This window comes from Macaca mulatta, chromosome 17 (genome assembly GCF_049350105.2).
Source record: "Macaca mulatta isolate MMU2019108-1 chromosome 17, T2T-MMU8v2.0, whole genome shotgun sequence".
In the NCBI taxonomy this organism is placed as follows: domain Eukaryota; kingdom Metazoa; phylum Chordata; class Mammalia; order Primates; family Cercopithecidae; genus Macaca; species Macaca mulatta.
Genome location: NC_133422.1, coordinates 93,668,965 through 93,693,578, shown reverse-complemented (window position 1 = coordinate 93,693,578; position 24,614 = coordinate 93,668,965). Strand labels below are relative to the sequence as shown.

Sequence of the window (24,614 nt, the reverse complement as noted above, 5' to 3'; positions counted from 1 at the left end):
TCATCCTCATGTCCTCACACATCAATCTCATGAGCCCTTTGGAGAAACCACATCCCATTTGGAGGCTTGGGATCTGAGGTTAAACCCTGTGCCGTGTGATTCTCCTTGACAGTCAGATTCCAAAAGTGTTGGTCTGTCCTAAGCGAGCAGGGGAGAGCGCCAGCACCGCTTGAGAAGTTGTGTGATGGGAAAGCTGACCGCAGTTTCTTCGCCAGGGTTTGCTTCTTTCATAAGATGGGCCAACTGGAAGGTGGTGGACTCAGATGACTGCCTTGCTCTCAGAATTGCTGTTCTCAATCTGGGATTTCAGTATATTGCTCTGAGATGGGAGTAGGAAAAAGCTATCTGAATTTTGTTGCTGCATTTCCTATAAACACCTTGCCAACCTTGTACGTTGTACATTGATGGTCCCCCTTTACATAAATCTCTGTGTGAGGCATTTAAAAAAATGTTTACTTGCTTGGGCCAGGCATGGTAGCTCACATCTATAATCCCCACACTTTGGGAGGCCGGCCTGGGAGGATCACTTGAGCCCAGGAGTTTGAGACCAGCTTGGGCAACATGGTGAAAACCAGTCTCTACAGAAAATACAAAAATTAGCCAGGTGTGGTGGCATGCGCCTGTGTCCCAGCTACTCGGGAGGCTGAGATGGGAGGATTGCTTGAGCCTGGGCGGTGGAGGTTGCAGTGAGCTGAGATTGCACGACTGCACTCCAGCCTAGGCAACAGAGCCAAACCCTGCCTTGAAAAACAAAGAAAAAAAGCAAACAAATAACTTGCTTTACAACTTGGTATATTTTCTCCTTTTGATGATATAAATTATGGAACTGATCATGTTTTCCCTTTTGTCCTGGCTACTTGGAAGCTCAGAGCCAATTAAAAGTATTTTCCTTGATTATAAAACAAAAATAAAGTCATTGCTAAACATTTTGAAAAATATACAAAAGCCTCAAGAAGAAGACCTGGCTCATGACGTGAACATGTGGGGTTCAAGATGAGTATTTGAAGGCAGCTGTCATAATCAAGCCACAGAGAGGGAAGAATGGTTGATATTAAGTTGCTTAAGTGCTTTGTAATGTGTTACAGCAACACGATTGGTGGAATTGTCGTTTTAGATCATGCAGCGAAAGCCCTGAGTTTAAGACTAAAATTAATTTCTTCAGGTTGGAATGAGAACAATAACAGTACAGTAGTTACTGTTAAATGAATACCTGCTTTGTACAAGGCACTTAAAGACCATCTAAAGACCTTTTTACCTGTTCACTCACATGGTAGGGTTAAAGCCAGATGCTGCTGTCTTTCGTTGCTGACTGGTGATTGGTATTGTGCCGTTTAGCAGTTGAGCATAGTATCATGGTTAAGCGTGTGTACGCTGGATCCATACTGCCACTGCTGTCTGTATAATGTTCTGCAAGTATTTAACCTCTCTGGGCATCAGTTTCCTCATCTGTCAAATGGGGATAACAGTATTACATAGTGTTATTATGAAGATTAAATAAACAATCTTTGCGGGGCTTGAACAGGTCATGGGTCACAGACAGCACTTACAGTGTTTGTCAAATAACTATCTTAAAGTTCATTTCTCATTCCTTACAGAATACCAGAGTATTTTGACCCAACAAATAGGGTAGGCTGAACACAGTGACTCACACCTCTGGTTCCTGCTACTTGAGGGGTTTAGGCAGGAAGATATCCTTGACTCCAGGAGGTCAAGACTTCTGTGAGCCACGATCGTGCCACTGCACTCAGCCGGGACTGCAGAGCAAGACCCTGTCTCAACAACAACAATAACAAATAAAATCAGGTTTCTCTTATTAATGCCCAGAAATTCTGATGGCTTAATGGCAATGGGGATTTGAGGAAGAACTGGACTATTTAGAGCTTCTTGAACCATTTCAAAAAGGTTTTTGAGTTGTTGGTTGGGCTGTCCTTTACTAAGGCTCATTTAGTCTGTTTTGTGCTTGTGGCTTCATCCTTTCTTCTCTGATTTGTAGGACATTGCTAAGTTTTTACTTTACTGTAATTTCAACTCTAGACATAACTGAGACTCTGGGATTTTCCTGTTGTAACTTTACAAAGCAAGATTTTTAAAATTTATAGATAATATTATTTTGGAACACAGATTTGGTAGGAGGACTTATATTAACCCTGAAAGACAATCCAAGGTTGAGGGATTGGGTAGTTTAAAAAAAATTATAGAAGCCATTAATTTATTTGATGGACTCATTGATCCCTTGAGATCATTACATAATTGATATTCACACTCAGAAGGGTTCCTGGTGTTCAAGTGGCAGACTCAGTTTCAGCTTCACTCTTGAAGTACAGCAGCTGCAGCAGGTGCTGGGAGAAGGAGGCGGCCATGCGGGGACTGAGTGGCGTCTCAGTTCTCCCCACTGCCTCCTTTGAGCTGTTCTGGCTGCGTTCCTTTGGAAAGTGGGAGATTTGTACCTGTGACTTGTATAATAGTTTGTGTTATTTCCCTGGGTAGAGTACCTCTGGCACCTATTGTTGCTATGTGATAACTACTCTTGTTGTTGACTGACTGAATACCACTACTGCTACTGCTACTATTATTACTGCTACTGCTACTACTATTACTGCTACTGCTACTGCTGCTGCTGCGTGTTGTCTACTGTTACTAAATCTTCCCTGATGTCAGGGAAATACTCAGAGTAACTAGGAGAAGCTCTGTGGTATCCGTGAAGTACAGAGTAATATTTGATCCCCTCTTTAATGTTCATTTCTACATAACTTTCAGATAAATCCCTTAATATGTCTGTTTTAATTTTTCCCAAGAGATAAAAAAAAAATGACTCCACTGTTAAATGTCAGGAAATAATAAAAAAACAAGACTTTTAGGAACACATATTTTGGGTGCTACTAAACCACCATTGAACCCTAGGTTGGTGATCCAGCTATTTTCTCGTGCTTTTGTGTATCTCTCTTAATTTTATTAATTTGTCATTTATGATGTCTGTTCATCTTGCCTTCCCAGCTAGATGTGAAGTTCCTTGAAGGCAGAGATACTCTACCTTATACTTTCACTATGATCCTCTCAGTACTGGAGGTACTTTCTGGTGCCCACATCTGGACTTAAAGTAATATTCTATTTAATAAATGCATTTACTATGATATGTGGTATCTCATGAAACTGTTTTGATGACCTCATCTTTCTGGCATCAAATAGTAGATAAATTAAGTGTTTCATGCTGCAGTCTGTCATGCGGGTTGAAACTCATTTCCTCCACCTGTACCCACGAGGTGCAGGCTATGGGAACATGCTTGCTGGTAGCTCTTCCCTGCTTTAATCATCAGCCAGGCATTTGGTGTTTAGCCATAACACAAATGAAAGCATTCCAAAACTGGAAGAATTTTAGAACAACTAGACAACCTTGCTGTCTCTTAAGCTCCATGAGCTTCAGATTTAAGGTAGTTATGAAGGAGTCTAACTGTGACTGGTTTTCTTTTCAACACCGCACTATTTTGATTCCGATTGATTTGGCCCACGCTGTGTGGAACAGACACAATAAAGCCGGTCTTTATCAGAGAGGCAGTACACTGTGTATTGTTCAACTTGGAGTTTGTTTTCCTTTGGCCAGCAAGTGGGAGCCTCCCCTTTTGCGTGGAGTAGTAACACCCCTGGAGGCTGGCCTTCGCTATCATGCCTTCCCACCCCACACGCTCTGCAGACCCAGCCAGAGGGGCTGACCACTTGTGCCTGGGAAGCCAGTTTCCTTTCCTTCCTTGGACCACTGGCATGCCTGTGCCTTGCACGGCCGGGGACTCGCAGCTGTTCCAGTTGCAGACTTTCTGACTTGCGTTTTCAGCCGAGAATGCAGGCTGATAAATGCAGGACAAGTAGTAGAAGTGTCAAAAAGGAGCTGGTGATTGAGTCCCCCCTGCAATACAAGGATGCAGCTCAGGGCGAAGTGGAAGCAGAGAACCCGGGCCCTGTGCCGGTAAGAGGGTCTCATACAGTGTTGCTGTATCTACCCCATGCTGGGGTCTTATTGTGCGTGTGGACGGGGTTGACGCCTGTTGCCTGTCTTTGATTTCAAAACTTGCTCTGCTTGTTCCTTGTGAACTCCTCTCTTTCCCTGTAATATGACTTTGATTCCCCTTTGATTCTTCTTTGTGAAGAAAGAAATGTTGACATTTTGTGGGTGAATGTGGTTTCTAGGAGGTTTCTTTGTATGGAACAATTATGTATTGTTCACAATTATATCCCACCTAGCTGCAGTGTTTGCAAATGTAAACCCAGGGAAGCATATTTTAATAGCAACTATAGGGTTGAAAAAAGATGTGCTTTGCAAAATTAAAACCTTTTCTACGTTATTTATGCTATTGAGAAAATGAGGCAGGTCCCATGGGGGGGTTTTAAGGAACATAGCTGTTGGAAATATGACATAGTTTAGAAAGGATAAAATTACATATGTTCTTCTCACGCATTTTACCAGGAGGTTTGCCTTGAATAAAGTAGGGAAGAACCTAAACTGTGAACCAGCTGATAGAAACGTCTCTGTTCTTAACATCAGCTAAACTCTCAGCATTTGGGTAGAGCCAAGTGCTTTGGTGGACTTTGTAGGGGAGGAATGTGAAAAATGGTTGTGTTGTTATCATCAGTGAGTAGGTTGTGCTTCTCTCTCGGAATTTCTTCAGTACAATAAAGGCACATAATTTTTTAAGCAAGCTGCACAAAACCACTAACATGCCCTGCAGAGGGGGGACAATTGAGCCTTTCAAATTATCTGCTCAAGAGATTGTTATACTAATATGTAGTGATTTTATTTAGTGATTTTTTTTTCCTTTAATCTGGAGGTTCAGTTGATGTTACCATGAGGTGTCTGCTTACTAATTTACTTAATTTTCAATTAATGTCTAAGAATCTGAACTTAAACTTTCCTATAACAGATTTGATTTGAACTGAGTTTCTTTCTTTGTGATTTGTGAGACTGCCGTATATTGTATTGCCTTGAAAACTATATTACTAACCCTGAACTGAAAAAGTTAGTAAAATATCATGGTCTTTTTCACTGCAGATTTTCATCTTAGAGATTTAGGTTTCTTCTCTTCACCCTCTGCTACGTTGTTTAGAAATGTAATTCATTGTTCTGGATTCCCCGCTGCCAATGTAATATCTGGCTTGTCTGTTAGGTTGCTCGCAGGCTGAATGGGTTTCACTGCTTAAAGCAGCTGATGTAACTTATGATTTCTTGGAGGAAGTTGTGTGGTTTAGGTTCCCTTGTGAATATTCTTAAAAATCTTCTGTCAGTGATTCTCCAGCTGTGTAGAAATATTTGTCTACAGGACTGAATACACTGTAGAAAGATGCTGTGCATTTTTTTTTTTTAAGCACACAAATGACTTTTTAAACTTACTTCTCTTTCTAGTGCTCAAGAAATTTGCCATGTATGTCCCAGCTATTTGTTTAGGTAAATCTCACTCCAGGCAGTTCCACTGGGGGTCCTTTTCCACTGCGGTGGATGAGGCTGTGCTGCCTACAGCTGCAGTTGGTGGGAACACTTGTCACGGCCCAGCAGCTTCTGGCAGCATGGAGACCTCAGCTCTGCGCACCTGCAGAGAGGCGTGAGGGAGGGAGGAAGTCAATAGTGATACCAGGAGTTTTTTCTTATCGGGCAGTGTTTCTCTTCTTCCAGCAGGTTAAACAAGATAAAAAGAGCTGATGTCAGATCAGAGAAGCAAGGATATTTCAGCAGGGCCTTTGCCCAGGGGCAGATCTCTTACCTGTGGCTGTTGCTGCCCACCGGCAAACAGGAGTTCAACAGACTGCTGGGAAGACAACTTCTTTCTCAAGATGATTTTTCAGAAGGAGGCAGACACCATGTGCAACCTGTTTGTGGCAGTACTATTCATTGTTACAATGTCAGGGGCCCACGGGCTTGGTGAGAATCCCCAAGACTGTCTATCATTTGAATGAATTCTACCTAGAGACGTTTAAATGTAGGTAACATGCTTTATTCAGGAGGTAGCATTTTGAAATAAAGTTTTGCTGTTTTGAGTTATGTACAGAAACAGTCCTTGGGGAAAAATATTACCTAAGTTGAAAAGGACAAAATTAATTAATGCATGTAGTATAGAAGTAGGAAAAACAAGAAATGCAAATAGTGTAGCAGTAGGAAAAACAGTGTCCTTGTTTTGAGTCTCCAGTGGTGACCACTATTAATAATTCAGTGCATATACTGCCAGACTTTCTCCTGTGCCTAGAACAGTATAACTCGTGTGTGTGTTTAGAGGATGTACTATTATAGTAGATTTCTGGGTTAATTTTCTCCCAGAACATGTCAGTAACATCTTTTGTCACCATATGTGGATTTATGCCTTTTTTTTTTTTTTTTTTTGAGACAGAGTGTTACTCTGTCACCCAGGTTGCAGTGCAGTGGTACGATCTCGGCCCACTGCAACCTCTGTCTCCTGGGTTCAAGTGATTCTTCTGCCTCAGCCTCCCAAGTAGCTAGGATTATAGGTGCCCACCACCATGCCCAGCTAATTTTTGTATTTTTAGTAGGGACAGGGTTTCATCATGTTGGTCCGGCCAGTCTCGAACTCCTGACCTCAGGTGATCCGCCTGCCTCAGCCTCCCAAAGTGCTGCGATTACAGGCGTGAGCCACCGCACCTGGCCTATGCCATTATTTTAAGGGCTGCATATTATCTCATTTTAGGTCTATACTATCACTGGATGATGGTTTTTCAATTTGTCTCTAATTGTTTGCATTAGTAACGAGGCTACCATAAAGGTACCCGTAAGTAGATCTTAAAGCATGTAGGCAAGCCAGTATTTGTTCTAGAAACTTTCTATCAGAAGTTCCCTCCTGCCCTTATGATTGGTGGTAATGTTTTTTCTCCTCTGCCGGGGCCACCTTGAAGGGTTCCCTTAGCAGTGGTTGCTTGTTTAGTGTTACGGAAAGTTAGTGTTTCTTTTCCTTTCTCTTTTTTTTTTTGGAGATGGAGTTCTTTTTTTTTTTTCTTTTGAGATGGAGTTTCTCTTGTTCCCCAGGCTGGAGTGCAGTGGCTCAATATTGGCTCACTGCAACCTACGCCTCCCTAGTTCAAGCGATTCTCCTGTTTCAGCCTCCTGAGTAGCTGGGATTACAGGCATGCACCACCACGCCCAACTAATTTTTGTAATTTTAGTAGAGACGTGGTTTCATCATATTGGTCAGGCTGGTCTCGAACTCCTGACCCCAGGTGATCCACCCGCCTTGGCCTCCCAAAGTGCTGGGATTATAGGCGTGAGCCCCTGCGACTGGCTAAAAGTTAGTGTTTCCAAGAGAATATGTGTTTGGACATTATAAAGTTTCAGAGGCTGCAAGGTTCAACTTTACAGGTACCTACATGGGTGGGTCTTGTCCCCTGCATTGTGACAGTAAGTGAGGGAGGAAGCACATGGTGAAACTTCCCCATTTCTATCCAGGCTTACTGCCAAACCCACTGAGAAATGGCTTTGGGGGCTAGAAATCACTACCAGGGGAACAGGCAGGATATTCTTGATGTCTGCATGTTAGTTTCCCTGCTCACATTTGAATACCTATTTTTACCCCCTACCCCCCCAGCTCTAACATAGTTCCTGGAAACAATTTATTCTAATTGTTACTGCTCAACAGTTTAGAGGAAAAAGGTGTGGCTTCAAAGTGCCGAAAAAGGCTGGGTTCTATGTCATTTACGCAGCCCTTTCATTGGGTTACTTTTGTGAGGATGGTAGGGACTGCAGCACAGGTCTTATTCTGGGAATTTTTAAGGTCGAAGGATGTGAAGATTGAGAATAGCTGAATTGTCCTGTTAGGTGTACTCATTAGGTACTTTTTGAAAAGGATCAGCGGGCACTGTGACTCAAGCCTATAGTCCCAGCAGTTTAGGAGGCCAAGGTGGGCATTGCTTGATCTCGGGAGTTCAAGACCAGTTTGGGCAACATGGTGAAACTCCGTCTCTACAAAAAGTACAAAAATTAGCCAGACGAGGTGGCATGCACTTGTAGTCCCAGCTTCTCAAGAGGCTGAGGTGGGAGGATTGTTTGGGTCTGGGGGAGTTGAGGCTACAGTGAGCAGAGATCACACCACCGGACTCCAGGCTGGGCGACAGAGTAAGACCCTGTCTCAAAGAAAATAAAAGTTTCTTTTCAGAGACACCTTTTGGGTGGCTCATATTTTCCTGGGATCCTCAAGTGTTAAAAGCAGAATTTTAGTTCTTATTTTAATGTTTGAATGACCTCACGATTACTTTAGCTAAATAACTCTGTGAGAAGGCAGCACAAGTACTACAAGTAGTAGAAGGACTTGGCTTCTGGTTGGACACACCAGCACATTACCTGGGAACTCTTCTGTCCCCCAGACAGAGGAGGAATGAGACGAGAAAATCTTCCCTATCCCTGAAGTTCGGTTTGCTCTAGAAATAGCAGACTAAGTGAAGTATAAGCTTATGGGCGATGATCAGGTTGTTAATTTTCAATTAGACTTTAGGTGACTGTGATTGAGTTAATTAAATTGTACTTAGACAATAAGCCTTTCTGCCCTATAGGTTTTCCTGCATCCTTAGAGACAACTTTAGAAAAAAATAATTAATGGTATTACATCAATAATATTTAATAAGTAGTTTCCTTGTTTTTAAAATATTGGATGGTGAAAGAAAGATGTTCCCAAAAGATTTATATAGTGACCTATTCCTAGTGACAAGAACAGGAAATTTTACTTATTCAAAGCCATACACGTTCACTACAATGCTCTCTGTGTTTCATTTGTTTATTCATTAATTCATTCAACCCACATTTACAAGAATGGAGACTTGCCAGTCTTATTGGACAGTGCATGGAGGTGAATGAGATCAAAACCCTTCCTCTCCCCAGGCAGCAAGGCATGAGGAAGGAAGGGGTTCATTCCTCTGGAATGCTTTCATGTGATCTTTATCAGGCACAGTGAGTGTTAACGCCACCCTGTCCTTTCCAGACACTTAAGCAGACAACACTTAAACCATCAGCAGCTCCAGGAAGGACGTGCTTCAGATTTTTTAGCAGCTAATGTACGCAAAGCCCGGCTTTGCAGAAGGCGCAGGCCGAACCCCTGTCTGTTCACGTAAACAGTGTTACATGAGGCTCCTGCTGCTGCACACCTATTTTGTGGAGCGGTCGGTGGAAGGAATCTTTGGGGAGTGCATGCTTAGAAAGGGTCCGAGTGAATCTAATTCACATGCCAGGCCTGGGAAATGATCTCAGACGTGGGGCTTCCACAGCTTGTTCCCTACCTCATTGCCATGCCAAGTCACAGCTACCTGCTGGGTAGCAGTGTATAGAAAACTAAAATCACTTGTATAGAAAACTAAAAACTAAAATCCACCCAGCTCCGGCGTTTCTTTTCTCATGACCTATCATCAGCATGGAGGGAGAATGGCTGGCGACTGTTTTTTTATAGCAAGGTAATGCCAATAGTCATGTAATAATAAAAATAGCCACTACTTATATGGTGCCCCGCTCTGTGCCAGGAACTGTTTTACGCCTGCGAAATGTTATTCAATTAATCCTCACAACTCTAGAATGCAGGCTCTATTCTTTTTCAGAAGAGGAAACTGAGCACAGAGAAGTTAGGCAACTTGCTCAAAGTTACACATTCAATAAATGGCGGAGCCAAGATTGTAGACTTTGGGTCAGGTTTTCTAAAATCCATACCTGGACACATATGCATGATTCATGAACAAAAAAGAACATATTCACTTGAGCTTAGCATTGAGACTGTAACGATGAACAAGAAAGGAAAAACACACTGCCCTTAAAAACTTAACAATTGTTAGAGAAAGGCCAGTTTGCAAGTGACAACCAACAGTGGTTGGTTGAATAGTATGAAGACAATGGTGGTCATGTGAAGAGCTCAGAAATATGAATGAAGTAGAGCTGCCCTCAGGAGTCCCTCTTATCTTGGGTGTTACATTTTATTATCTTCCCAGAAAGTTACATAGGAGCATAGACTGGCGAGGGTCTAAAAGTCTGGAGGCATCCTGTTTTCCTCCCTATTTTCCTTTTTAAAAAATGTATAGCATGACCCAGGTTAATCCTGAAATGTTTACTCCCTAATTAGCAAAATGGGTACTGTGGTCCCCATAGTGTTTGCAGAGGCTGCCATTTGTGCAGGTGTGCTCTACTCTTGGAAAGGTAGTGGCTAAACACGAGACTGCAGAACAATGTCCATCTGGCTGGTGGCACGGGTGGGCCAAGAGACCAGAGACCTAATTTTGATCCTGCATCTGCCTCTCAATCTCTGCAGATCGCCACCCTCCTGGGCTTCAGTTTTCTTGTCTGTAAAATGAGGAGCCTGTCATACATAATCTCTAAGGTCTGGGACTCAGGTTCCAGTGTTAGCATCTTTGATCTCACAATAACCTGGGAGGGAGTCAGGTTTAGGACTGTGGAGTTTTAGTTTCAGGTTTTAAGCTTTGTTTATTCAAAATTGTTTGGCTTTTGGTTGTTGGAGCTACAAAATGGGATCTTGGAATTCCACCTACTGTAAGAAGTAAGACCAAGGGAATGGGTTGGCCACCTGGAAATGAATCAAAAATTTGGAGTTAGCAGGGCACTCTAGGCAGGAGATAACAAGACAACCCGGCTTCAGCCTACAGATAGCATATGACTGTGAGGATACTTTTAGAACCAAGAAGGATTGGAAATTATAGTTTTCCCCCAACTTTCCAGAAGTTTGAAATACCCTGTAATGTGATATACTAGTGCTAAGTCTCTTTTAGAATGACATTTTGAGGCTTTGGAAATTTTCAGCGCTCCCTTTCCTGACAAGTGTAAGTGCCACTTACCAGTGGGTCTCAAGGGCTCTGCCAGGTTCCTGGGGAGGAGCCAGTCTCGTATTCTGCTTTGGGATCTCCTTAATATGGAGAGTTGTCACTGCCAAGGGAAAGGCAGCAGCAAGTGGTGCAGAGAACCAGCACTCACTCACAGGAGGCTCACTTGGCATTTCTAAGCCAGGACTGCATTGCATATCAGACAGAGGTTGTAGCAGCGGCTGCCCTCCAGATCCCCCATCTCTGAAGGTTCTCTGGACTGCCTGTTCCACTACCACGTTCTGTCTTTTCTTACACTGAGCCATGCTGCATCGTGCTATCAGACCACTCTTTCTAAAATGCAGAGACAGGTGGGGCGTGGTAGCTCACACCTGTCATCCCAGTACTTTGCAAGGCTGAGGTGAGAGAATTGCTCGAGGCATGGAGTTTGAGACCAGCCTGGGTAACATAGCAAGACACTGTCTTTACACAAATAAAAAATAAAAAAAAATTAACCTGGCTTAGTGGGGCAGACCTGTAGGCCTAGCTATTTGGGAAGATGAGGTGGGAAGATTGCTTGAACCTAGGAGTTCAAGGTTACAGTGAGCTATGGTGGAGCTACTGCACTCCAGCCTGGGCATCAGAGCGAAACTGTCTCAAAAACAAAATACAAAACAACACAGCCCACAGAGATAGTTGTTAATTATCTGCTTAAAAGCCTTCTCTGACTCTTCCTTTACAGAGAAAGCAAAGCATGGCTTCCTTGATTCACAGAGGCTGACCCTGAATTTGCCTGCTAACCTTATCTCCTGCAGCCTCCAAAATGTGCCCTCACCCTGGCTTTCCAGCCTTCCTTCCGCCTGGGGTGCTTTCACACCTGGGCACAGCTCTGCCTTTGCCTGGCATGCACTGCACTGGATAAAAGGATAAAATCCTCATTTATGCTTCAAGCCCCAGCTCACGTGCCAGCTTCCTTGGGAAACCTTTACAAACCCTCTCCACACATTTCCCAGAAGACTGTGTGCTCCTGTAGCCCATCGTGGCATCGTCATTCCAGCCTGCTGTCAGGCATCTCTGCTTTGTTGTGGTGAAGGTTTGTACTCCACTCTCCCTCACTAACAAGGCTTCTGCCTAACAGGAACCACCCGAGTGGTTTTGTTTTCTTTGTATTCGATCTCTGATATAATGTGAAAGGTTTTGTTGTCGTTGTTGTTTTTTCCTCCTGCTTCTCAGCATAGTCCTGGTGACTCTTTGGGGAATGTGTAGGCAAAAAAAGGTTGCAGAAAGGGCCTACAGGAAAGACTAGATCTGAAAATCATTCACATTTTCATTCGCCTCTCTTCCACCTGCAAAGGTTTAGCCACCAATAACCAAATGTCTTGAATTGCCAAAAACTAGAAAGGGATGCAAGTAGAGGAACTTGCTTGACTTACATGTGATGTGGGTATCGTGCCCCTTTACTCTCCTGTGCATCTGTGATTTTGATCTCTATTAAAAAGTTGGTGAACATTTTATCAGAGTACTTTTGGGTACAGAAGTGCAAACATAGGTTCCCAGAGTCAAACTCCTTCTTGTTCCTCTCTTAGCCAGCACCCCTTTCTGTTATCAGTACCTCTTCTTCCTGGCAACCGTACCTGAAACCCTAACATCATCTTTGATGGTCATAGTACACTTGGAAAAATCACCGTGTGACATTATCACAACAGCTTCTCAGTAAATTGATTATATCTGGAAAAGGTGGAGATCCACAAGATACAGGCAAAGAAGATGGCTCTTCCAGGGAGAAAGAGTTCAGAAAGGTGGGGCCTATTGAAGTCACAGGAGAGTGTGGTCCACTGCTTCATAGAACCAAGACTAGACCTAACTTCTATCTCTCATGTGGTATTTTTTCCTAACTCTTGTCTGCCCAAGTGAAAATTTCAGGAAGTGGACTGTCCTTTGTTTTGCCATGAAGTTTAAAAAATTACCTGTATATTAAAATTTCTTACAGTCTGTAGTAGTGCTGTCTAGTAGAAATATAACATGAACAATATCTATAATTTCTTCTCTGTTAGTTTTTGAGGCAGAGTCTCGCTCTGTCACCCAGGCTGCAGTGCAGTGGAGTGATCTCAGCTCACTGCAACCCAGGCCTCCCGGGTTCAAGCAATTCTCATGCCTCAGCCTCCTGAGTAGCTGAGATTACAGGTGTGTGCCACCACACCTGGCTGGTTTTTGTATTTTTGGTAGAGACGGGGTGAACCATGTTGGCCAGGCTGGTCTTGAACTCCTGGCCTCAAGTGATCCCCCCCACCCCGCCTCAACCTCCCAAAGTGCTGGGATTATATGCAGCCACCACACCCGACCAAATTTAAAATTTTCTAGTAGCCAAGTTAAAGTAAAAAGAAACAGGTGTAACTAATTTTAGTAATATAATTTTAACCCAATATTTCCAAAATATTACTATTTCAATTTTGAATTTTTATGGAAAAAATCAAGGTATTTTATATTTCATTTATCAGATGTCATTGACATTTGGTGTCTGTTTTATGCCTGTAGCACATCTGAATTTGCAATCGTCACTTTTTTTTTTTTTTTGAGACGGAGTCTCGCTGTGTCCCCCAGGCTGGAGTGCAGTGGCACGATCTCGGCTCACTGCAAGCTTCGCTTCCTGGGTTCACACCATTCTCCTGCCTCAGCCTCCTGAGTAGCTGGGACTACAGGCGCCCACTACCGCGCCCGGCTAATTTTTTGTATTTTTAGTAGAGACAGGGTTTCACCGTGGTCTCGATCTCCTGACCTTGTGATCCGCCTGCCTCGGCCTCCCAAAGTGCTGGGATTACAGGCGTGAGCCACTGCGCCCAGCCAGAATCGTCACATTTTAAGTGCTCAGTAGTCACCTGTGGCTAGTAGCTACCACATTGTTCAGTGCAGGTTTATACTTACACATTCTTTAGCTTAAAAACCTCAAACCAAAAAGCTGTCATTTTGTGGGGGAGTCACTGGATAAGGAAAAATATTTGTGATTTTTTTTTCTGTAGGAAAAAAATTACATGATTTAAATGTGAGTTTTCCTTACAAAGGTCATGCCTTGAAATATTTGATGGTAATATATATTACATACTACTTAATGGCATTAATATGTGTCAAGGCATTTAAACCCGGTTCTTTGGAAAGATTTAGTATTTTGGAGTATGATTTTTTTATATTTTTGAAGTGGAAAATGACTTTTTCCTGGAAGGGACTCTGTGTTTTATCTCTGCTGTAGTGAGATTGTAAAGCCTGGGTAGTTCAGTGCCTGGCAGATCTCAGAGCAGGGAGAATTTCCCTCCTCCCTGGTGACGTGGCGCCTGAAGCATCCCCGTGTGGAACCATGTTCAGCATTTCTCATATAAAGAGGAACAGAAGCACTGGAGAGGCACTTCTGGTTCTAGAAATCTGAAATTCCATCATGCTTACTGTTCATGTGTGATGGGGAAGGTCCTGGTCTTGCGGCCAGGAGACGCAAGGATCACCATCTGTGTGACCTTCAGTAAACCATCTAATTCCTCTAAGCGACAGTTTCCTCATCAGTGAAATGGCGTTGATGCAACCATACAGTGGTGGGAAGGTTTAATGAGACAGTATGCGAGTAATTCTGCAAAAGTATGTATATTATAGGGGCTAAAATTCTATTGAATGTGAACTACACATAACTGTGTATGGTCCTCACCACCACCATTTGGTGAGTTCGTGCTCTGTCCAGACACTACATATTGAACCCTGTCAATAACCTGGTGATAATGATAACAGAAATTATTACTTTTCCCATCTTTAGATGCCAGTATGGAGATTAAAAGGTTAAATAAGCAACTTGTCCAAAGGCCACATAGCCAATAGGCAGTGAAGCCAGGATTTTTTTGAGAATACGTTTTAATATGAAATTCTCAAACATACACAAAAGTAGATGGACTAGTGGTGGTTCTCAAACATGAATGGGCACCAGAATCATCTGAAGGGCTGGTTAGCACAGACTGAGGCCCCAACCCCAGAGCTTCTGACTCCTTGGGCCTGGGGTGAATGTGTGTTTCTTTTTTTTTTTTTTTTTTGAGACAGAGTCTCTCTCTGTCGCCCAGGCTGGAGTACAGTGGCCGGATCTCGGCTCACTGCAAGTTCCGCTTCCCGGGTTTACGCTTCTCCTGCCTCAGCCTCCCGAGTAGCTGGGACTACAGGCGCCCGTCACCTTGCCCGGCTAGTTTTTTTGTATTTTTTTTAGTAGAGACGGGGTTTCACTGTGTTAGCCAGGATGGTCTCGATCTCCTGACCTCATGATCCGCCTGTCTCGGCCTCCCAAAGTGCAGAGATTACAGGCTTGAGCCAGAATGTGTGTTTCTAACATGTTCCAGGTGATGCTGATGCTGGCCCAGGACCAAACTTAGAGAACCATTGTACTGATGTAATGAACCCCTGTATACCTGTCACCACCTCTGGCGCTAATTCACATTTTTGGGACTAGGATTGAAACTCTAACTCCCATCACCTGCCCTTTACTGGTGTCTATACTGCCTGCCTGGCAGTGGAGTTTGCAGAAACTGTTTTGTGAACTATTTGTTATGAATATTCCATTCCCTATCCCCAATATCATAAAATAAGTAGCTTAAAGTAAGTTGTTTTGAAATCTGACTAAATCTGGCTTTTAGAGCCTTTTAGCTTAATTACTGGCCCTCTTCATTTCAGAATTCCAAAAATAGTTTTTATTGACCTAGGAAGAATTAACAATTTTAGGTCATAATGCTAAAAAAGGAAGAAAAATTCCTGGAAGAGTCTACAGTCTAGATTTGAGATAGAATTATTTATAGAACTATGATAGCACATCTTTTTCTTTTTTGATTTTATTTCTTTTCACATGTGAAAAAAATAGGCAGAATTAGAAGCCAAGACTACTATATGTGTGTGAGAGATACATGCTGGGCCCACCGCAGGCGCCCTACCTGTTCCCTTTTCACCCTTCCGGGCCTGGAGTTGGCCCATGCCAGTATCAGGGTAGGGAGAAGACACGTGAAACACTGCACTTGCAAGGGAGCTGCTCCCGTCCCACCTAGCTCTCTCCTCATGTGACTCCCTGGGCACAGGACATGGAGAAGTCTCCTAAATTCCTGTCTTGTCTTCCTCTCCTCATTGACATTCTCGGCAGCATCCCCAGCGAGCACAGCTGATGGCAGGCTGTTGAGGAGTTGTGTAGGTTTTCCTTAATTGGTATTATTATTCCTGTCTTTCTTATTATTTCCTTTTCTATTATCATGTTTCTCTTACCCATTTCAGGTGCTATTGATTTGACAAAATCAGATTTTGTCAGATTTGTCAAATCTGTGTAACTGCTGTTTAACAACATTGTGTTAGTGTTTATAATATAAAAAACTGAATTCACAAATGTCTAATTGTTGGTATTAGTCTGTTCTTAGGATAACACCACATTGGAGCATGAAAAATATATTTAGATGTCTGGGAGTTTGGTGTTTCTTATGCATTCTTCCAAATATCCTCCAAAGCATTAACTGCTTTTGAGCTTATTTCTAAATCTAAGTTTAGGTAAGGTTTCCTTTTTCCTCCAGTATTTAGATTACATGTGTATACACATTGTCAGTGAAAGTGCAAAATTAAAATGTAGGCATCGTTTTAGTAGGGGCTGAGACAAGATCCTGGGCCAGGGCTCAGGAGGTTACTCCTGGGACCCCAGGACAGTCCCTAAACTCCCAGGCTCCTGGGTTTCCCAATGTGTAAAATGAGAAGACTGGACTGGATAATCTCAGGTTCTGATGTTTGCACAAGCTTATAGTGCTAGATAAAAGCTTTTAAGCTGTATTACTGAACCTGTAGTACCTTTTAAAAAGCATGCTTTCAAACAGCTTCTAGATCATTGTTCCTACAGACACTCATGAGCATCTGGAGAAGAACATACACTACTAAATGAGAGTGGGATTCTATCTTGATGATCACCATCTCCTAGTTGTAATGTCCTGAGTTAGGGACAGAAGAGCATGTCTGTGACAAGCTAATGGAGGGCATCTTCCTTCCACTGCAGGAGGACGTGGGACCTACCTCTGTGTCTCTCCGCTCCTCCTCCTGTTTGCTGGCTTCCTGAGGGCCCTTCCTACTGTGGCTCTACCTGCCACTCTGGCCTCGTCTCTCCCTGCAGGCTTTGGCACACGTAGGTGCCCCACGTGAGCTAATCATTGATTAGCTCAAAGAACACTATTCCAATATTTGCTACTTTAGAGGAGAGACTGAGGGCTGTATGGGCGAAGGTGGAGCAGGGGTCTTTGTGAGGAGTGTTGCTCCAGTGTTATCCACCCTTGCAGAGGAAGCAGAGTGGGAGGGCACTGGCCCATCCGGTGCTCCTTGAGCACGTCCATCTGGGAGGCCCGCTGCTCACCTCAAGTAGCAACTGTGTGGAGTCTGTTTTCAGAAGGGCTTTCTCCTAAGTATAGTTTTCCCCATGACCTTGGATTTCCAGTGGTGCTAGAGCACCTGTGGAGCTGGGACCCCAAGCCCCCTTTATGCACCCTTATCCAGCTATTCCAAACTCCTCGCTGCTTACAGAACTCACCATGCTCAGGGAGAATTTAGCATGAAGCGCATGAAGCTTAAGTTTCAGGATCCCTTTCAAGGCACTGGAAGAGATTCCAGCAATTTTATATCTATTAGTTTGTATTTTTTTTTTTTTTACCTCACTGTAATTGTACATGTTTCAGGCCCTACAGAATCTACTTCCATCCAGACACATGCTCCCTGGTGTCTCAATTTTCTCTGCAGGGAATCCTCAATCTGCCCGGAATCCTGGCTGGCTTGTTCATCTCATTGATCAGCTCCAGGAACCTCCTTTAAGAAGCATCCCACATCACCAGGGTCATCCAACACAGTTATTGAACGCTTCTGCTATGCTGGAGACAGCAGTGAATACAATAGGGCTGTCTTGCCCTCATGGAGCTTATAATCTAGCTGAGCAGAGGTTGGGTTCCTTCTAGTGGGCCAGATGCCAGTCCTAGTCCCTGCTGCTGTCATTCATTCTGCTGATTGTTCACACATGTGCCTTCCCTCTGACTGTCAGCTCCCTGGGGTGGGGCTGTGTTCTTTTTATCTGGATGTCTCTGGCACAGTGCATGTGAACCAGCTCAGTGAATACCTGTGGAGAGAGGGAACTCATACTGCTCATCCCATGTGTACACAAGGAAGGGAGGCGGCTGTTATTTTCCTGTGCCCACTCTACTTATAGGAAAATGAGGATCCTTCCTGCAAATTTGACAACTTCAAGAAGTTCCTGGTGGGGTTAAGTAGTGAGAGTCGTGTGCACGACGGGAGTGCAGGAAAGCTTGTATGGCCCAAACCTGTGAGCCTGTGGCTTCAGAAGCCCCGTTCTGTTGCAAGCTGCCATCTCCCCATTCCCATCCCCAGCAACAGTACTGGTGTCCTGGTGGCAACGTCGAGAAGCGCTTTGAAAATGGACCAACTTTATCTCAGCCTATCAAGTAGCTTTTATAGCCATGCAGATAAATCAAGGAAGTCCTAAATTCTTTATAAGCAGAAATGACAAATTTCTCATTTCTTAAAATAGCTCCAAGAGTTGCCATTTAGTTTGCTATTTCAAGAAGTGGCATTTGGGATTTCAGCTCTTGTTAACATTTAATCACCAGAGACTCAAGGACAAGAAATGACTGGAAAGTTCATTTGAAGCTATCACGTCTGAGGCAAGAGCAGTGAAATTGCTTTGCTCTTTGGAGCTTAGCTCTTCCCATGGTTTTTGAGGTTTTGTACATGTTTGGCCAGAACTGAACTCAGTTTGTGGGCTCACATTGTGCAGGTCTGCTGGATCCAGAGGAATCTCATTTTCCTGGCGCTGAGAACATTTCCTGCTTCTGATTGCCTTTTGATCTGGAATTTCAATTTGCATGATGTTGGGCTGCCAGACCCTAAGCAGCAAATGCTGTGGGAGGGAGGGAGTTCCGAGAGATTGAAGGGTGGGGGGGTCATGGTGGGGCCTTGTGGAGTCCTGCTTTCTGGCCCCCATGGGTGGTGTAGGGAAGTGTGATTGCTAGAGGTGCGCCATGCTGCCCGCTGCCATGGGGACTGGCAGGGCCTTGGTATCAGTGGCTCACCTGTGTCCATGTTGTCCCTTGAGATGAGGAGCTCTTTCTCCCCAACCACTCTGATGATGCCACATAACTCTGTGAGCAGTGTCCCATGGGGTGTCCTGCCTGCCTGCTCTCTTCCTCACAATCCAAGATCCTGCTGCTGTCATGGAGCTGCGCTAATGGGAGGGGGTCAGGAGTGCTTTCCTCTGTCGCCCACCCGCAGCTGTGGTTCTTCTCCGCTGGCACACACCGTAGCAATACTCAGTCCCGTCTACAGTATAAGCAGCTGTCTGTTTCCTTTGGGCTCAGCCCCCGAATTTCAGTGTCTGCGATGCAGTTTTCTCTATGTTGGGTCATTATTTGTCTTCCTTTGTGCATGTCCCTACCATTATTGCCTATTTTATTTTGTATGTTTCTGGAGGTCGAGGAAAGTTTTTTTTTTTTTCTTTAAAAAACCTGTCATGCGCTGGGCGTGGTGGCTCATGCCTGTAATCCCAGCACTTTGGGAGGCTGAGGTGGGCAGATCACGAGGTCAGGAGATCGAGACCATCCTGGCTAACACTGTGAGACCCCATCTCTACTAAAAAAAAAAATTAGCCGGGCGAGGTGGCGGGCCCCTGTAGTCCCGCTACTCGGGAGGCTGAGGCAGGAGAATGGCATGAACCCAGAAGGCGGAGCTTGCAGTGAGCCGAGATTGTGCCACTGCACCTCAGCCTGGGCAACAGAGCGAGACTCCGTCTGAAAAAAATAAAAAATAAAAAAAATTAAAAAAACAAAAAACCTGTCATGCAGCAACATATTTAATAATATGAATAACTCAATTTATTATGTGTTTACAGTTTGCAAGGTTCTGCCTTTTCCATGCATTGACCTAGTTGAGTCCAGCCACAGCCCCAGGTGACTGCACAGCTCGGCTTTCCTTACCATGCTACCATCCTCTTCAGCATTCATGTGGACACATGACCCTATCAGGGCAGAATAAGGTTTTGTGAGGGACCTTTCAACATTTGAGGGACCAAATGTTGAAAAGTAATTCAACATTTGAAAACAAAATAAGGCATGGAGGTGAACATTTATTTAGAATTTAAAAAGAAATAAATTTTAAAAAGCTAACCCAAGCCATAAACACCAGAAATCCAGGGAAACAACACATTTTTATCAATGAACCTCTTAATACACCTCCATACTTCTTCCCTACAGTTTTGGGGCTTCATATTCTTTTATTGCCTCTTCAAATGATCATGATTTTGTATCATCATTCTTCATCACAAGAACAGATCAGTGTCTCCCTTGGCGTGATTAGTCCAAATTTATATTTTATTATTGAGAGTTTAGAAAAGTTTCTTCTAGTTCCACAACATCTGGGAATGTCACAGGAATTTTTAGGATTGGAAAAGCTTCTGTTAGGTTTCTTTTGTATGTAAGCAATGCAGTTTGGGGGCATTCTTAGTTTGTGCAATGGCTAATCTTACATACCGCTAAGTAGTCCTGGGGCCACATACCTTAGAACAAGGTGACATCGCCTCCCATTCTCTGTGTCATGACATTGGGTGGACACAGCAGGCACGTTCCTGGAAATCTTCTAAGCCAAGGTGCCCAGCAACAATGGAACTGTACAAGAACCACTGGCAAGCTCTGTTAGCCCCATAGGACGTGTCCCTGGGGCCTGAGTGGGATGCTGAGGGTGGCAAAGATAACAAGACTCAGCCCTGCCCTGAGGCACTGATAGTGGAGCTGAGTGTTCGCAGGTCACAGCAAGCCAAGGACTGTCATGAGAGGCATCCCAGGACTGCTGCTAAGTAAGGATGTGGCAGCAAGGCGCCAAAGGCCACCTTTGTGGGGAGGAGGGAGGTAGTGCCCCAGTTCTGTGTGAAGTGCTATATGCCTGCCTGGGACTAGAGCAGCTCTGCTTTAACTTTTTTGCCACATTGCCACATTTGCTTTCTTCGTAGACCGTCGGCCAAGGGGCTGTAGGACTGCGACAGGTGTAGAGGTGGGAGGGGCACATTATGCCTGTAGAGGGAGTGACTGGAGCTGGCTCGTGTCAGAAGCAGTGGATGCAGCATTGCCTCTTTGCTGGGCCCCCGGCTTACCATGAGACCAGAAACCTTGCATCTGCCTAGCTAAGGCGGGGCTCTGTTCTCAGGGTAGGCTTTTGTCCACCTGAAGAATTCTCATTCTTCTTTGCTCTCTCCAAGCATTCCTTCCTTAGTAAAGCGAAGAAACTTCACAGGCCATGGAGGGCAATGGGCTTGGCCTTAGCTCTGCATTTCACTTCTCCCAGTACCTCTCTTTACATTGAGCTAAATATTTACAGGCCTGGCTCTTCCACTAGCCCAGGGCTTCTTCGACTCAGTTCCACGTGACCACTTTCCAGGGAATTACAGCCCTCCCCTCAAAGCTGTGTATACAATCATAGAAAGCAAAGAATGTATACAGTTTTCGTGGGGAGAGGATCCAGGCTCTCAAAGGGGTCTGTAACCTTGAGGAGGCTCAGGACCGGCCTTGTTTCTTCTTCCTCCCTGAAATTGAAAATTCTAATGTCGTTCCTGGGGCATCATGATTGATCAGGGATTTTCCAGAATCCCCTGTTCAAGCATAGGTAACTGGTCCCTGCTCCTGGAGCTCCTGACTCGGCTCTGGACTGGGGCCTCAGAATTTGCATTTGTAACCAGTTCCCAGGCGATGCTGAATCACCAGTTCCTGGGAGCCCACTTTCAGAACCACTGTTGTGGACTATTTGTGGACTGAAAGTACTACCGCCCTCTCCCTTTCTGATTTCACAGGAAGCCTGAGGAATGAATGTTCATAGATAAGGACTTGCGCCTCCACATGACGCGGAAAGCTGAAGGACTTGTGTATAGACCGAGTTAGAATTTTATACACTGTAAAAGCAGCAGTCATCAGTGTGTATGCTCTGAATGTCGTGGGCTTGGGAGTCAGCCAGGCCCCACCATGCTTAGGGAGAAACAGCATCCTGAAATATTCACAGTTCAAACTGATGACTTCTCAGGGTTTCAAAACACGATGGTGCTGATGGCTCCAGAGCAGCTCCACCAACAACCATGGTCAATTTGGGTAATTCTGGTTTTCTTTTGAAGATAGAAAATTAAGAACTTCTCCCTTGGAAGTCTGTCACCAGGGGAAGAATTGAACTTGAGCATGTTGTGATAGCTTTAAAACCAAGGCTGTGTGCCAGATCTGTGCCAAGCCTCGTTCTTACAAATAATAGCAGGAACCGGCAGTCTGGTAATTAGCCTACATCATTTTGCCGTTAGTGTGACGTTCTTGTCACTAATCATGTCGCAGGCCAATCAGTTCCTTATGCTTGTGGGCTGTCCCCGCCTCCATGCCCCACCAGCACCTGGAAAAGCTTAGCAGGGCTGAAGAACAGTGAACAGCTGCCACCAGTGAATCATAGTTTAAAAAGAGTTGAAAATAGGCGATTATCCTCTTAACCCACAATTTAGTGGATGCAGTGGTGTGACTTCCCACAGATCCACCTCCAAGTCTCCTAAGTCCCTTTCTTCTGCCATTTCTGTCTTTGGTTTCCTCCCCAGGGTGCCTCCATCCCTGCCTCTCTTTTCCTTTTCCTCCCCTGCATCTCCTTCTGTTCCCTTTGCCTCTCTCCCTCACCAGTTTCCATTCTCCAGCCTTTCTCCTCTGATGGTTTCTTTCTTTTTGCCATCAAAGGACACCTGTAGAAGGGAGGCATTGTGCCTGGTCTTTTTGCCTTGTTCGTAACTCAGGCAGCATGCGACCACTCCCATGCTAGGGAGTGAGTCATGTGTCCTGGAATCAGTCATGTGTCCCGGAAGTGCTTCCAGCAGCTGCTAAAGACCTCTGCCCTATGAGGTCACTAGGAGTTCTTTCATTAAGTGACCCGAGTTAGGGTTTGTACAAGTTGAAAATTTTCGCAGTCCCTGATACATGTTAATCCTTCATGAGATTTCTCTTATTGTTCAATCAGTACCATGAGTTTTCCTGGTCATAGTACTGCATGACCAGTCTTTACAGAAATGTTGGCTTATAAACTCCCCTTCACACATTTACTATGGTTGAGTATTGCTAAGCACACATTGTTCAAAGGGTAGCCTAGTATAGGAGAAGAAAGAGTTATGTTTAACAGAAGACTGCGTCCTGTCCCAGTCCAGTTCTGCTGGGTACTTGGTGGGCAATTAGCTCAACTTGGGATCCTCAGTTTCCAGTCTCAGTTGTTGAGTGGTAATTGTGATCAGTGAAAACACCTTGAAAGTTACACTTTGTCACACAAAAGCAAGATAGTAGCCACAACGTTGCATCCTTTCATTAGATACCCCCAAGATACACCTTGGGGGGATACAGAAATTCATCTAATTAAAGTATTATTTGGTGCCCTAAATACATGAAACTGACCCATGAATATTTTTATTATCAAACATTTTAAGCAACCCAAGTTTATTCAGATAGGTGCGAAAAAATCATTAAATACGTTAAGAGTTGTAAACATGTATGTATCTTATATGTCCAGAGACAGGAAACACATCAGTAATTGAACATGGAAAATTAATATAAAGAATTACTAAATTGGTGAAAGGGGATTAACTCTGTTGGGGGTAAAGTTAACTCTAAATCAGGCTGTGCCCTTGGGCAAAATCTGGCTGCTGCCTGTTTTTATAAATAAAGTTTTATTGTAATACTGCCATGCCCATGTATGTACTTATTGTCTGTGGCTGCTTTTGTGCCACAATGGCAGAGTTTACCAGTTGTGACAGAAACTGTAAGGCTGGCAAAGTCCTTTACACAAAGAGTTTCCGACTCCTGCTGTAAGGATACAAGAAGAGTAAATGCGGGAACAGAGATCCCCAAGGAAGGAGCAAACTGGGAAGAGCCTGTCATCCCTACCCAAGGCAGAGATTCGGGCCTCGCTGGAGAGTGTGGTTGTGGCCCAGGGATGGTGGCTGGTGGCTAAGGTTGCTGAGGTGCTGTGGGCTGGAGCTGGTGGGCAGGGAGCCACCCACTGGGGGGAAGCTGCTGAAGCGGTGGCAGCAGGGCTCTTTAGATGGCTGCCCACATGGATGCCAGTCCAGCTTCTTGGAGGGCATGCCCTTTGTAGAAAGCCACCTGACTGCCCTGCTGTAGGAACAAAGTCAAACAAAACCCCAAACCTAACAGCATTGGCACCTGGGAATAGCCCATTCTCAGCAGTGTCCCTCCACGCCCCTCCCTGTCCAGGACTCACAATGCACCTCTGCCTTCCGACAGTCTGAAGAATCATGGGCCTTACCTGGGGGGAGTGGAGCCAAGGGCCCTGTGCAAAGGGGGCTGTACCCAGCTGAGGATTCAGCCCTGCCCAGCCTGTGCCTGTGCCTGTGCCTGGGCAGGCAGCTGGGGCTGTCATGAAAGAGTCCCCCTGGCCCGTGGTTATGGGGTAGCCACCATGTAAGCCAGGGAGAACATGGTGTCTACCCAGTCTGCAGTGTTGGTCCACCTGACCTCTTTGTAATGGAATTTTAGAAAGTTATGTGCATATTTGGGTTTATTAGGAATATGGTTACAGTTCCTAGGGAAAATGTTATTAATCACGACATCCATTCATTTTGCCAACAAGCATTTATTGACTGGTTACTCTGTGCAGTGTGACAAAAGAGTGAATCTTTTTTTTAAGTTAAAATAGTTTGAAAAATATTTTCTGGGCAATTCTTATTTAAAAATAATTTGTATAAAGTTTTTTTGGTCTTTTTTGAATGTAAAAACAGTTTACCATTACCAGCATTTTAC

General features: G+C 44.3%; 1 protein-coding gene across 26 annotated transcripts in view; it reads left to right on the top strand.

The window, feature by feature from the left end:
- DOCK9 (dedicator of cytokinesis 9) overlaps positions 1–24,614 on the top strand; it is a 299,986-nt gene that overhangs the window by 109,257 nt on the left and 166,115 nt on the right. For 9 of the 26 annotated variants that reach the window (XM_028837251.2, XM_028837249.2, XM_077973902.1 and 6 more), the window contains exon 1: positions 3,685–3,958. The exons of the other annotated variants lie outside the window; for them this stretch is intronic. In XM_028837251.2, the coding sequence (XP_028693084.2) occupies positions 3,833–3,958 (126 nt within the window). In that variant the 5' untranslated portion in view covers positions 3,685–3,832. Of the gene's footprint in view, positions 1–3,684; positions 3,959–24,614 lie in introns of those variants that run through there. 26 annotated transcript variants of the gene reach the window in all.